General features: G+C 39.9%; 2 protein-coding genes across 2 annotated transcripts; one reads left to right on the top strand and one right to left on the bottom strand.

Annotated features, from left to right (window-relative positions):
• The first annotated feature begins 6,660 nt into the window (after nucleotides 1–6,660).
• mboat4 (membrane bound O-acyltransferase domain containing 4) lies at nucleotides 6,661–8,692 on the top strand. The gene is made up of 2 exons (XM_029440338.1): nucleotides 6,661–6,839; nucleotides 7,741–8,692. Exons 1-2 carry the CDS (start codon nucleotides 6,661–6,663, stop codon nucleotides 8,690–8,692), a joined length of 1,131 nt encoding a protein of 376 aa, XP_029296198.1.
• A 1,013-nt stretch (nucleotides 8,693–9,705) lies between these two features.
• On the bottom strand, nucleotides 9,706–15,306 carry coq2 (coenzyme Q2 4-hydroxybenzoate polyprenyltransferase). The gene is made up of 8 exons (XM_029439104.1): nucleotides 15,169–15,306; nucleotides 13,522–13,906; nucleotides 12,511–12,677; nucleotides 12,018–12,139; nucleotides 11,692–11,777; nucleotides 11,453–11,586; nucleotides 10,198–10,386; nucleotides 9,706–9,973 (listed from the first exon to the last, which is right to left on the bottom strand). The coding sequence occupies exons 2-8, from the start codon at nucleotides 13,847–13,849 to the stop codon at nucleotides 9,818–9,820; spliced, it is 1,182 nt and encodes a 393-aa protein (XP_029294964.1). The 5' UTR covers nucleotides 13,850–13,906; nucleotides 15,169–15,306; the 3' UTR covers nucleotides 9,706–9,817.
• Between the last annotated feature and the right edge of the window lie 445 nt (nucleotides 15,307–15,751).

Here is a 15,751-nt window from a genome sequence, read left to right on the forward strand (position 1 = left end):
GAGGACAGTAATGCCATGGTCAGTACACCAGTTACTGGTGGTTTTGGCACTGTGGGCAGGTGCCAGATCATGCTGGAAAATTAATTCCTCATCTCCATAGAGCTTTTCAGCAGACGGAAGCATGTAGTGCTCTAAAATCTCTTGGTACACAGCTGCATTTACTCTGGGCTTGATGAAACACAGTGGACCAACACCAGCAGCTGACATGGCTCCCCAAACCATCGCTGACTGTGGGAACTTCACACTGGATTTCAAGCAACTTGGATTTTGCTCCTCTCCAGCCTTTCTCCAGACTCTGGCGCCTTGACTTCCAAATGAAATACAAAACTTGCTTTCGTCTGAAAAGAGGACTTTGGACCACTCTGCAACTGTCCAGTGCTTCTTTTCCATAGCCCAAGTCAGACGCTTCTTCCGTTGTCTTGAGTTCAGAAGTGGCTTGACCATGGGAATACGGCTATTGTAGCCCATTTCCCGGAACACGTCTGTGAACAGTGGCTTTTGATACCTGGACTCCAGCTTCAGTCCACTGTCTTTGAAGCTCCCCCAAATTCTGGAAGCGACTCTTCTTCACAATGCTGTTAAGGCTGCGGTCATCTCTCTTGGTTGTGCAGCGTTTCCTGCCACATTTCCCCCTTCCAACAGACTTTTTGTGGATGTGCTTTGAAACTGCACTCTGTGCACAGCTTGCTCTTTGAGAAATTTCTTTTTGTGTCTTACCCTCCTGATGGAGGGTGTCAATGATGGTCCTCTGGACAGCAGTCAGATCAGCAGTCTTCCCCATACTTGTGATTTAGTTTACTGAACCAAGCTGAGTGTTTTTCAAGGCTCAGGAAACCCTTGCAGGTGTTTCGAGTTAATTAGACGATTCAAGTGATTCGTTGAACACCCTACTAGTATACTTTTTCATGATATTCTAATATTTAGAGATAGGATATTTGAGTTTTCTTAAGCTGTAAGCCATAATCAGCAATATTAAAATAATAAAAGGCTTGCAATATTTCAGTTGATTTGTAATGAATCCAGAATGCATGACATTTTTGTTTTTTTAATTGCATTACAGAAAATAAAGAACTTTATCACAATATTCTAATTTTCTGAGACAGTCCTGTATGTTTCTGTTTCTTCAGTGTGGAGGAAAACATACTCTGCCTGAAAAGGGGAATTAATAATTAAAAAAGCAGCTTGCCGGTTAGCTTGAGAAACCAGGTTAAGACTGGATTTCTCTTGTTGTCAGTCATGTTCAGTCAGAACTTTTAATTAAATTAAATAAGAGCTTTACTTAATCAAATTTAAGTTATCGTAAGACGAGGACATTGGACACATGATGTTTGACATCTAATAATGCAATACTGTTGCATTAATTAGATGCAACTGTGCTAGCAATTCTGCTAGCTGATTATGTCCACAATGGCCTCCTGCTGATCAACAAAATCTAAAATGCACTCTACTAAAAGCTATGTTTTTTGGTTAGTAGAGGATCAAACTGATATACTATCGACAACCTCATCCGATTTCTAGCCGTTGGTAGACATTTAGGGTAGTAATAGTAATCCGTTTGTAAACGCAATATGTCCAAAAAGGTTAAATAATATATTTGTCATATTAATAGAGTTTGTAACTTAAGTCGAGTAGCAACTAGTTTTATAGCAGAAGTTAAGCCAGCATTGAAAATAATGGGGCAATGAGACACAGATACATGCAAACATAAACTGTCTCTGTAGTTTGAGGGACATATTTGAGGTTAATGTTGGGCTACAGTCTATTACATTAGAGGAAACATAGACACTTTGTCACTGCAGCACATAAGAACATAAGGACAGAAATAAGAACAAGTACGGAGTAAAACAAAAAGATGGTAAAAATAGACCGAACTTCTTGAAAACTATACTTGAAGATGACACGGATGCAGAAAAGTGTCAATAAGTAACACACTGCTGCTACAATCCATCCATCCATCCATCGTCTACCGCTTATCCGGGATCGGGTCGCAGGGGGCAGCAGCTCCAGTAAGGAACCCCAATCTTCCCTTCTCCGGGCCACATCCTCCAGCTCCGACTGGGGGATCCTGAGGCGTTCCCAGGCCAGTGAGGAGATATAATCTCTCCACCGAGTCCTGGGTCTTCCCCGGGGTCTCCTCCCAGCTGGACGTGCCTGGAACACCTCCCTAGGGAGGCGCCCAGGTGGCATCCTTACTAGATGCCCGAACCACCTCAACTGGCTCCTTTCAACGTAAAGGAGCAGCGGCTCTACTCCGAGTCTCTCACGGATGGCTGAGCTTCTCACCCTATCTCTAAGGGAGACGCCAGCCACCCGTCTGAGAAAACCCATTTCGGCCCCTTGTACCCGTGATCTCGTTCTTTCGGTCATGACCCAGCCTTCATGACCATAGGTGAGGGTAGGAACGAAGATCGACCGGTATATTGAGAGCTTTGCCTTCTGGCTCAGCTCTCTTTTCGTCACAACGGTGCGGTAAAGTGACTGTAATACCGCCCCCGCTGCTCCGATTCTCTGGCCAATCTCTCGCTCCATTGTCCCCTCACTCGCGAACAAGACCCCGAGGTACTTGAACTCCTTCACTTGGGGTAATGGCTCATTCCCTACCCGGAGTAGGCAATCCACCGGTTTCCTGCTGAGAGCCATGGCCTCAGATTTGGAGGTGCTGATCCTCATCCCAACCGCTGCACACTCGGCTGCGAACCGATCCAGTGACTGTTGAAGGATCACAGACCGATGATGCCATAAGGACCACATCATCTGCAAAGAGCAGCGATGAGATCCTCAGGTCACCGAACTGCAACCCCTCTCCTCCACGACTACGCCTCGATATCCTATCCATGAAAATCACGAACAGGATTGGTGATAAAGCGCAGCCCTGGCGGAGGCCAACATTCACGGGAAACGAGTCCGACTTACTGCCGAGTATCCGGACACAACTCTCGCTTTGGGCGTACAGGGATTGGATGGCCCTCAAAAGTGACCCCCTCACCCCATACTCCCGCAGCACCTCCCACAGTATCACCCGGGGTTCCCGGTCATACGCCTTCTCCAGATCCACAAAACACATGTAGACCGGATGGGCGTACTCCCAGGCCCCCTCCAGGATCCTTGCAAGAGTAAAGAGTTGGTCTGTTGTTCCACGACCAGGACGGAATCCGCATTGTTCCTGTTCAATCAGAGGTTCGACTACCGGCCGAACCCTCCTTTCCAGTACCTTGGAGTAGACTTTACCAGGGAGGCTGAGAAGTGTGATACCCCTGTAGTTGGCACACACTCTCTGGTCCCCCTTTTTAAATAGGGGAACCACCACCCCGGTCTGCCAACCCCTAGGCACTGTCCCAGACTTCCACGCAATGTTGACGAGGCGTGTCAACCAAGACAGCCCCTCAACACCCAAAGCCTTCAGCATTTCTGGACGGATCGCATCAACCCCTACGGCTTTGCCACTGTGGAGTTGTTTGACTACCTCAGTGACTTCCATCAGGGAAATTGACGATGATCCCCCATCAGCTTCCAGCTCTGCCTCAACCATAGAGGGCGTGTTAGTCGGATTCAGGAGTTCCTCAAGTGCTCCTTCCACCGGCCGATAACCTTCTCAGTTGAAGTCAGCAGGGTCCCACCCTTGCTGTACACAGCTTGGATGGTTCCTCGCTTCCCCCTCCTGAGGTGCCGGATGGTTTTCCAGAAGCACCTTGGTGCCGACCGAAAGTCCTTCTCCATAGCTTCTCCGAACTTCTCCCACACCCGCTGCTTTGCCTCTGACACGGCAGAAGCTGCCGCCCTTCTAGTCCTTCGATACCCTGCAACTGTTTCCGGAGTCCTCCCGGATAACATAACCCGGAAGGACTCCTTCTTCAGTCGGACGGCTTCCCTGACCACCGGGGTCCACCACGGTGTTCGAGGGTTACCGCCCCTTGAGGCACCTAAGACCTTGAGACCACAGCTCATCACCAGCAGCTTCAGCAATAGAGGTTTTGAACATCGCCCACTCAGGTTCAATGCCCCCAACCTCCACAGGGATGGCTATAAAGCTCCGCCGGAGGTGTGAGTTAAAGATCCCAGGACAGGGGCTTCCTCCAGACGTTCCCAGTTCACCCGCACATTAATTTCCACATATGCAGATGAGAAGAAGGTTTATTTTTAGGCCATGCCAGCAGTGTGGTTCGTTTACTTTGGTTCAGACTGAAACATCTCTATTGAATGACTTGCATACATCTTTGGTTCCCAGAAGCTGAACCTTAATGACTTTGGTGACAATCTGACTTTTCTTTCCTAGCACCACCACGAGGTTCACATTTGTGGTTTTGAGTGAAATATCTCACCAACCTTTGATGTAATCACACTGGTGACCCTCTGACATTGCATCTTGCATCTTCCTGAGCTTTACATTGTGTTTAATGCTAATTAGCAATTAGCATGCGGTGCCTACATACAGCCTTTTACAAAGCTTCTAGCATCACTGTAGACTCTTTTTTCTCGTCTTTGTTTAAATACATAACGAAGAGAGTTTAATCTCTTACATGAATGACCACCCCAGTGGGGGTAAATCCATCAAATTGCTTTTAATTAGTCTGCACATTAGCTTCTGTTAATAATTCAGTTGTATTATCATTGTTTTTTATCATTGTAATGAGATTTAAATCATCGCTTCAAACATATTTTAAGCTCTTTTGATGTGGTATTTGTGACTTTTGTCTCGTTCATTTCTTTCGCTGTTTTTGCAACTTTGTTTAGATAAGAGCTATACAAATGAAGTTATTATTATTATAATAAGATCAGATAAGTCAGGTGGACAGGTGACCTGACAAAGAGAAACCTTTTATTCGGTTATCACCCTTTTTCTTATAAAGATTGGCCACTGCTACCTCTGGAGAAATGTATTTCCTCGGTGGGAGTTTCTTCTGGCTGCCAGTAATGTTTACACTTAGAGAACATCGAACATGTTTCAGTACGAATTGATATATTACACACCTCAAGTGCTTTCTGACTTGTTTACGTTGAATCACCTGCTATTTAACACGTTTCACAAATGATACATAATATACAAATGATCTTTCTTTATACAGCACTTTTCAAAACAAAGTGCAATATATATGTAACATACCTGCTTCTTTTGACATTTCTTTTTAATGAGGGCAGCTCAAAACATTCTACAGCACCCTTTTGTAAATAATTCAGAGGGATCAGTCAGGGGTATTATTACATCCGTAGTCATTCAGCTTGAGCCACCATCCAAATAGTCAGAAATACCAGTTAGTATCACAGGTAAATGCATCCTAAAATACTTTTTAAATGTTCTGCTTTTTTTCAAGGAAGGGTCAAAAGAGGTCAGATATATCTCTTGTGCAACGTTAGATCAGGAACACCATTTAACGATACAGAGTAATACTGGATAAATAATGTATACTCAATCAGCAGACTTTTAGGGAAATAAATATGCCACATTGTTTTGCCAAAAGTAGGTGAATTTTATATTGGTATTTGTAGGTAAAACTTGATTCCTTTTTTTATAATTCAACATTGCTGGGTGACTGAAATAAGACAAAAGTGCTGAGGCTCAGACCTGAAACTATTTGAATACATTCATGATACATTTGGTCGTCTCTGCCAGCAGGAAGCTGTTAGTTAGAAATTGTAACCGAACACACAATGGAAAAATGTCGTGACAACAGACTTCCTGAGTTGCTATTTGTTTGATTTGGGAAAATAAAAAAACAGACTTCTCTCTGTGGCAACTAAAATATGGACTGATAAAAAGCTTCTGTATATCACGGCACTGATAACGTTCAACAAAAGGAATAACGTGTTATCAGTACTGTGAGATAATAGTAAACATTATTGCTTTAATGCCACAGGTGGAATGGAAAGACAGTTCATCCAGGTAAAACAAGTATTTCCCCTCTTTAATAGGACATTCAACAGCAAACGTCTGTTATCAGCGGCTTTGTTCTTCTGTGATGTTCACCCACAGACTCAGATATGGGTTTGATGAACTGGTTGTGGGAACGACATCAGTTTCTAATGCATCAATGTTTTTCACTTCCATTCGCATTTTTGTTTTATTTTCTTGCTAAACGGGGATATCTGTCCTTGACCTGCAGGTAAGTAATTACAAGTCGATTGATTGATTTTTATGAAATACTAAATTACATTTTACAGTAAGTTACTCTCAGAGCCTTAAATAATACTCAGTGAGGCCATATATTTGGATATTATTTAGAATTTTTAGGTTCATGTTTCATAATCATTTACCATATTGTAATTTTGTAAAGATATATTTTTTTATATATTCTTTTAATAAATGTACTTCATAAATCCTAAAGAGGAAGTGCAACTTATGATAATTTTCATTTCATCTGTATAATCTAATTGTTTGGTCTATTAAATGTGAAAAATACCCATTGCATTTTTTGCAGAGTTCTCATTTATGTCATCAAATGTCTTGTTTTGTCCGATCAACAATCCAAAACTCAAAGATATTCAGTTTACAATTGCAAATCCTCATATTGGAGAAGCTGAAATCAGAGAATGTTTTCATTTTTGCTTAGAAAATGGCCTATAAGTTTAATAAATAATCAAAACAGTGGCCAATTGTCACCAGGATTTCTGTCTACAGGCACCTTTTTGTTTCTGTTGGAGGATGCGTCCTGGCAGTCAGTCACGATGGGCATCTACAGCTCGCTTCTCTTCACCTCCACCTTTGTGTTTATTCTGCTCGTGTGCTCTGTGGATCCCCGCTGCCTCCACACCTGGGTGTTTGGTGCCCAGATGTTGTGGCAAACCTTCTGGCACCTGCTTATACAGTACAGGGAATACTACCTGCATGAGCCTGTCAGCATCAGGTACTAATCTTGAATCAGTTCAGCCATATGTAAACTGACACCTTCATCTTTTGCCAGCGAGTTCAATCAATATCAATTATAAGTAACCAGTTTGGGAGTATGCTTTTTTTAAAGAAAATTCTATATTTTTCTTATTATCAACAATATTGATCCTGAGATACTACTAACAAGTATTACCTGATATAAATCATACCTCTGTGACATAGGGCTTCATTGTTGCACAACATTATTAAAAACACATCAATGAGCCAATATAGTTGCATTAGGGGATATTTCCCTCTTTCCCACAAAAGAAATGGAATAACATCCGACTTCTCCTTTAAGATGCACAGCTGTAAAAATATTACACAACACAGAGAGCTACTGTTAGGTCTCAACACATGTGTCTTATTAATATACTTAATGAGAGGAAGTCTAATAAAGTGGATACCCACCTTCTGAAGAAACAAACAATCGGAATATTGCATGAATGGAGAAAGTTGCGAATGCGTACCAACAAAAACATTTTTTATTTACTTTAAGAATCAAACAGACTTTGAACAAAACAATCTCATCTCAAGTAGCTGTCCTGGAGCTTTCGACCACATCACACTGTCCTCATCAGTTTTGCCCATTTGCCATTTGTCTTCCATAATTCTGAGCACCTCTGGGACTCATCCATGTTGATAGTTTTGTCAGCTGCAACAGTGTGATATGATCAAACACTCCAGAGATGCTACTAAATGGACCTTAAGGTGAGTCTGTTTAACAAGAGCTGTTTCCACCGTTAAGCTTTGAACCCAAGTTGTTGCATGATATTATGCCCTGGGTAAAAACATGAAATGCATACAGATACTTAAACATGGATCCCTCTTAAAGACGAAAGAGCTTCAAAATAAATTAACAAGTCTTCCACTTTCAGATTGTTTGTGGCAGTGTCCTCGTTGATGCTGCTCACCCAGAGAATCACCTCGGTGTCCATGGACCTCCAGGAGAAGCGAGTTCTGCTAACATTTAATGCTTCATCCAAGAGGAAGGCATGCGTGATGCTTCTCCCTCTTATCAGCTACATCCTAAATTTCACCACACTGCTTGGGGGGCCTTTGTACTCCTACAGCCGATTTGTGTCCTTAATGTCGGGGATCAGCCTCAACACTCCCCCTAATCCACTGAGAGTAGTCCTCCTAAAGTTGTTGCAGGTGTTATTGCTGCAGTGGGTAAGGTATTATCTTGTCCATTTTCTGAAACATAACACATATGATCCCGCCACCTCTATCCTGCTCTACGGTGTCCTGTGGGTTTGGGGTCTGGCGGTGGTTTTAAGGATCCAATATTATTCTCACTGGAGGATCAGCGAATGCCTCAATAACGCAGCTGGGTTTGGCTTTTGGGAAAATTCACCAGGAGACTCACCAGAATGGAGCAGATTATCCGATGGAGATTTCTGGACCATCGAAGCGTCGAGCCGTATGTCTGAGTTCGCCCGTCGATGGAACGCCACAACAGCCTCATGGCTGCGTAGGCTCATTTATATAAGGTGCAAACGCTTCCCGTTGTTCATGACCTTTAGTTTCTCACTGTGGTGGCATGGCTGTCATTTAGGTCACTTTTGGGGAATTTGGACCTGGGCAGCGACAGTGGAGGCAGATTATCATATACACGGCTACTTACATCCAAAACTTTCATCAACATGGAGGAACATATACACTTGTTTGAGCTGGATAAACACTCAAATGATTGTTGCTTGTATTGTTGTAGCAGTAGAATTAAGAAATACATCTGGTTTGAGACTTGTATCTATAACATACATAGGTCTGTTTCCACTTCTTAATATAATGCTGCTCTTTATCTCATTAAAACTCAACACAGTTTAGTAATGTGGTGATGTGAGCACACTCCCATACCTGCGACAGGCTTGTTCTGTCATTTAAATATAGGAATGAACTTTGTGTTGCTCTCAACATAGGGAGTCTCACTGTGTTGAGTTATTGTTGATTTTGCTGTGAATACTGTTTTGTGGAATTAGGAAAAAATGAGAAATTAAGTAAAAATTGCATTATTCACAGCATAGCAATGGGTAATGTTATTCAAATGATTCCTTGTCTTGAGCATTCTTCAAATAGGATGTACCTGAAATTCATGTTTCAGCCACTATTGCAAAATTAACTGGATTTCAGGGGGAAAAGCAACATTATTAAACATTTGGGCTCAGGGTTGTTCTCTGCTATCACACACTGAAGATCACTGTTGTCATTCAAACCTGCATTAAGTGACATTTTCTATATTGCCATTTAACCGTGTCATGTGAGCGAGCAGCTCCAAAAGCTGCAGGTCTGTTTTACGCTTTCAACCTTTTTCATCGCATTGTTTAGGTTGTGCAACCTGCACATATACTGTGATACTGTGGTTGAGTGAAAAAACTCAATAAATAATTGGCAGTGGCCTCCATCAACCGGCAACCAATGACTCATGAAGAAAGTTAGACTAAAGACCCAACCTAGAAACTAAACTGCCAGCATCCTTTATAAGGACTGTTTGTCTGCTCCCTAGTGGTAACAATTGCTTAATGCAGCTTTGAGGTGTATTGAGCTACAATACCAACACATTACTATTTCCCATATTATACATGTTTATCTTAGGGATGGCTCATAGCACTTATTCATGTCCAATACCACAACCTCAAGTATCTGCTGATACTGATACCAACCTGAACTAATACATTTGTATGGATACACTTTGCTTAACTAAGCCACTGAAACAATATCATGCTCAAACTGTAAAAGCAAATAATCTACTCCCCTAAAGGAAGAAATGTATAACCCACAACGAAAAATAATCAACTGAAAGTGAATTTTGAATCTGTAAATGTTGTTTGATGAGCAAATAAAAGTATTCAATAACTTTACTGAGAGGGTTAAAATCACACAGCTTATATACTGTACAACGTTGTGACGTATTGTTAATGTAATAAAACATGTAATTTGTTCTGCTTATCTCACTTATCTGACTGTTTCCTCATTTTGCAGCAAAGTCTCTTTTCTTTCTTTCCACAAATTGCCGACAACAATGCCTAAAAATAACAACAATCCAAGGTTTCGGTTTGACACAAATTTCTTCCAGCAGTCCTCTGGTCTGTGAATGTCCAATGTGTAAATCTGAAAGAGAGGAGAATAAAATATCACAACGTATCGTAACATTCTTATGGAAAACTCATGTTTGAGGCCTATGTTCTGTTAGAATAATAACTAAAAACCTGTTACTGACTTTAAAAAATGTTTTATCGTGTTAACTTACACATTCACTCATGATACTCCATACTAAACTCAACACTTTTGGTGGCAAGCTTTCAGACTACATTGTACAACTCCATGTTCCTCACCTGATGCGTTAGGTGAAGGGCCACTGTGGACAGAACAGCATAGTAAGGGAGAGTCTGTTCAGCATTGACTCCAGCTACAACCAGGCCTGACATCATGGCCACCGTGAAGCCACTCAGCCAAGGTTTGGTTTGCTCCTGGAACCTCAGCGCAGTAGATTTGACTCCAACCTTGACGTCATCCTCTTTATCCTGGTTATCAAAGACAGGGAGCCCAGTCTAAATAAATATTATCCTACTTTAAAAAGTGAGACATTAAGATGATGTTGCATTCCAGAGTGACTGGAGTCAATGGTACGTGGTAAAAGAAAAAAGAAAAGTGAACCTATGGTTTAAAGCAGGGGTGTCAAACATGCGGCCCGGGGGCCAAAACCGGCCCGCCAGAGGGTCCAATCCAGCCCGCGAGATGACTTTGCAAAGTGTAAAAATGTGTTGTTTTGATCATAAAGTAAAATACTGTTCCAGATGCCAAAATGTTTTGTGCCTTTGTAGATACCCTGTGTGTAAATGATAAACTGAGGCACAATATTGTTGAAATTGTACGTTTTTTTCTTAAGAATGTCAGGTTCATAATGTTTTGTAAAAACATTAATTAAATTTGAACATTTTCAGAATGTACTTTTTTTTGCACTAAAACGAAGGGGAACATTTGGAGTTGACATTATTTATAGGTTATTATGCTCTGATGTTACTGGTCCGGCCCACTTGAGATCAAATTGTGCTGTATGTGGCCCCTGAACTAAAATGAGTTTGACACCCCTGGTTTAAAGGGACTGTTCAGCCTAAAATCAAACCTGTAGTGCTGTTAATCAATGTGTTGGCGGTATATATATATATATGCACACTTCCTTCTCCTGAGTGATACCATAGAAAGAAAATAGTTCCTATATGTAACCGCTCACAACAAGGTCTGTGGATCATCTTGAGTAACTGGGTCATGATTTCTGTCGAGTTTTTTTCAAATGTCTTTTTTTGGCGCTTTGAGCAGCACAAGCCGAGTGCATCTAGTTCCATTATATTGGAGAGAAGGCAAATATCTCTACGGCCGATATCTCAGACACTCGGCAAATCACACCAAAACAATCTAGATTGATAAATATTATTACAGGCCAGAGGAAAAATATGTATTTTTGATCTTGGGGTTAACTGTCCCTTTAAACATGAGTGATGAGGCTTCTCTACTAAATGTGAGCGCTTGGGAATTTTCAGGTCAAATAACTGCTTTATAGAAAACATAAATCAGAACTGCATATTTCACCTGATGTGCATATATTGTGTCATATATCAGCGTCCACATCACTCCTGAGAAATACAGCGGGAGGCATACGGACCAATCACAGAAGCCCTTGACAGCAGACCAGCCGAGCAGCGCTCCCCAGTTGAAAGTGAGGCCTGAACGGAAGTAACGGAAGGAACGTGAGACCGACTTTAGCTTTGCTGATGGGAAGAAGTATTTTAGATGTAGAACACCACATGGGAATTTTATACCATACATACCCAACACAAACTGCGGCCAATAAGTGATCCTCTTCATCAGCGGGTAGGAGATGACAAGCGATAATGAGGCAGCACCCAAAGCTATGCTGTGAAGAGCATTATTAAAACTGTAAGTCAAACTCTGTGAAGCCATTACATTCATTAACAACATTTTTTGTCTGCATCCTAACAAACATTCCTTGCTCTTGTACATGAACACACTGCAAGTGACACATCTATAAAAAGGCATCTGGTGATTGATGTTTAAAGTTATTAAGTATGTCTTAAAACAAGAGTTTAACTGATCACTAAACAGATCTAATGAAAACATAAGGATCACTGGGTACCTGTAATAGTTCAGACACAAGAGAACCCCAAGTGCCAGAGAAAGCTGTCCTCCTAAGAAGACGAGTGCCTGCATCTGAGAAATCTCTCCCGACGCAATGGGTCGTGTGGCCGTCCTGGAGACCTACACAAAAACATCATCACTTAGAGTCAGCGCAGAAATCCTGTTAGGAACGTATACTTTTTGCTATAAAATATATAATAATATAGGAATAAGTGGGGTGTTATTGGCTGGGACTATGTGAGTGACAATGCATATAAGTATAAGGCACAGGTACATCCCATTAACAGCATCTTATTGGCTATTATGACTTTGTAAACACAGTATTTATAGTTATCAAAGAAAACATCATTAAAAACGACAGAAAATTCGATTTTTTTGTTGTTGATTAAAAATGGAGTTGAAAGGGCAAAGCATAAAATAAGAAGGTTTGACCAAATGTCACCTGTTACTCTCAGCTAATGTATGAATGGCTATATATTAGTTTTATATACCTTTTTATCAAAGTCTTTATCCCACATGTCATTGATGGTGCAGCCTGCTCCTCTCATGAGCAGAGCACCCGCACCAAACAGGGTGAGCATGCCCAGATGTGGGAGGCATCCGGGGTCGGCAGCCAGAGCAATGCTCCATGTACTGGGGAGGTAGAGCAGCCATGTCCCTACAAAACAGACACACCATCACTCAAGTGAACTGATCAAGAGATTAGCATCTATTTTTATTACAGTGAATTGTTTGTTTGTCTACTTTTTATTCCTCATTTACCACTTTTAGTATCACTTTCATTTTACCCATTTGTATCTTGACTCTGTAACAACTGTATCTTATTCTGTAAAGCACTTTGTAACTTTGTTTTGAAAAGTGCTATACAAATAAAGTTTATTTATGTATTTAATGCTGAAGGTTCCTTAAACTGACTGAAACGATTACATTTTTCTGTCGATTGATTTATCAATAAATTGACTCATCAAATTAATAGTTGTTACTCTACTTCAATTAGACCTTGGAGTGGACATTTATGTTTTTCATATATCTTTTAAGGGTGCATAACCTTTTGGTGAAACTCCAAGCTGCATACGTAGAGTGACGGGAGTAAAAATATCTTACATTTAGTTGATTTGCAGTGATACACAGAACATCACACTTTAAGTTCAAGGATGCAATAATATTTGAAGAGAAATATATTTGATAGCAAATACCACCTTTAATATGAACTTTTGGAAACCTTCTTTGAAAATTGAACTGAAAATCAAGTTATTATTTGCTTTAGGTCACTATTATATTCTTATAAAGTTGGTTATTACACAACTGTGTGAATTACTAAAAAACAAGATCCCAAAAATGCAGATTTGACAATATTCCAAGCATCTGCACTAAAAATATTGCTGAACCAATCCCCAAATTGCTTTTTGAAAGTAATATTTATATTATGTCCATACACAGTATCAATCTCTCTATAAAAATATCATATAAAAGTACAGAGATAAATAAATGAATGCACTAACCAATGGGTTTGTCCAGCCTCATCAATCGGAGGTATGGCTGGACAGGCGCTGGTGCTGAACTCACAATTGTAGCAGCTGATAAACTAAAGGATCTTCTCCCATATTGCTGTGTTTCACGTAGTCTGAGTGACGGGCGGATAGCACTCTGGCTGTAAAACACTCTTCTCAACGCACTGGAATCTGAGAGGAGACTCGCAACTGTCGTCCTCCGTCCTTCCGTGTGAAGGAAGATGTTCGACAGGGGGTAGAGACAGGAATAAGAAGATCCACGATGAATCCTCCTCAGGGTATTCAGAGTTAAGTGGCTGGACAGCTTGGCTGGCAGCATTGTTTTTCTCTGAGGTCAGATTTACATTATCTTTTTTTCCCTCAGAAAATGTCACCCCTGAACACACAAATAAAAACACACACAATGTTTTGTCAATGGCTTTTTCACAAAGGAGGACTGATTTGCTGCAACAGGCATTCCTTTTGTGTTAGAGTGAACCAGCTGCACAAAGACTGAGATGTTCATGTGTCAGAGAGCTGGGTCCCTTTTAGCTTTAGTTTGTGTGCTGCAGAATTACCTTTTAGAACATTAGAGCACATATATCAACTGAGCCCATACATAAACAAATGGAGGTGAAGTGCAAAATAAAATGTATAAGTTCAAATATAATTAAGTAACATGTGGATGAGAGTAATAAGCAGGTCAAATTTAAGAACCACTACAACCACATATATGAAAGATGCAAATATAAGAGGTAAACTCATATACAGCAGAAATAATCTCATATGAAACAGATAGAATGCCAATAAAAGTAAAAACTTGAATTTAAAACAGATAATGATAAAAGTTCATAAAAAACATTTAACGAACAGATACAACCAGTTGATTAAGCACATAAAGAAAAAAAATATGTTACAAGTTTTCTGAAATGTTATGCTTAAATTAACAAATGAGGCATTATCTTATTTAATTATCTGTGTTAATGTGCATACATTTCTGGAACAGAAATCTGTACATTGGAATGTATGTGCTACTTAAGTGGAAATGTCTGACTAAGAGTATGAGAAAAAGGCCTTCAAATGTATTGTAAAATCCATACATTCTGCAAGACATAACAGGTGAATAGGGTTAAAAAAAATATATATATTATATTTTAAGTTTAAATGTGCAAATGAGGCATTATCTAATGCTGACTTTTACTGAATTTGGAAAAATCTACGAACGCAAATAGACGTCCGTAAAATAAACACATACATGTGTTTTCTTTGCCTGAAATAAGACATGTTATGGGAGCGAAATAGCCCAAACGATCAAAATTAACCAGTGTATGAAAACCCCCCAATATCTTTGCATGTAGCCCATTAACGAGAAGCTGCAGTGCAGCTGTATCGGCATTAATATGACTATATTACTATATATATATATATATATATATATATATATATATATATATATATATATATATATATATATATATATATATACACAATACTATATATTATATACTATAATATTACTATAATATTATTAATATTACTGTAGTTAATAGCCACAAATAAACTCTGCTGCTAACTCTAGCTTAAGTTACAAACTATTTGTATTTAAGTTGACTTGTCTTAAACTAAATACAGTGTGAGGTTACAGTGAAACAAACTTACATTGTAGGTTACAGTAGAGAAAATATAATTGTTAAACTAAACGAGACACTAGAAGGTGGATACTGTGGGTCACTGCTGCACTGCTGTATGCTCTCCTGTTATTGTCCGCCCGATATAGCTCCGGAGGAAACAATGTCAGTACGCGGAACCAATGACAGCTAAAATGCGTCGGCACATGTTTTAGAAAATCTCACCAGAAAGTAAAGATAACACGAAGCTAACCCGTCCACGATTATATATATATATATATATATATATATATATATATATATATATATATATATATATATATATATATATATATATATATATATATAGCGTGTAACGTATTTTAAATTAATAATTTACATCCATCAGTATTTCTTGTATGCTTTCTCAAATATGTTGTGGTCAATATATCACGTTGGCTGCTAAATCACGGTACAATTAATAACATATATAAGATGGGTTTATTAAGTAGATAACGCACGGCCAACGGAAAATAGAGTAAAAAAAACCCAAATGTTGTCAGTGTGTCTGGGCTGTTACCAAAGTTTTACTAACAAAGTTGGTCATACTTATCAGTAGGGGAAATGTTATCAAC

This window comes from Cottoperca gobio, chromosome 9, assembly GCF_900634415.1.
Source record: "Cottoperca gobio chromosome 9, fCotGob3.1, whole genome shotgun sequence".
NCBI lineage: Eukaryota > Metazoa > Chordata > Actinopteri > Perciformes > Bovichtidae > Cottoperca > Cottoperca gobio.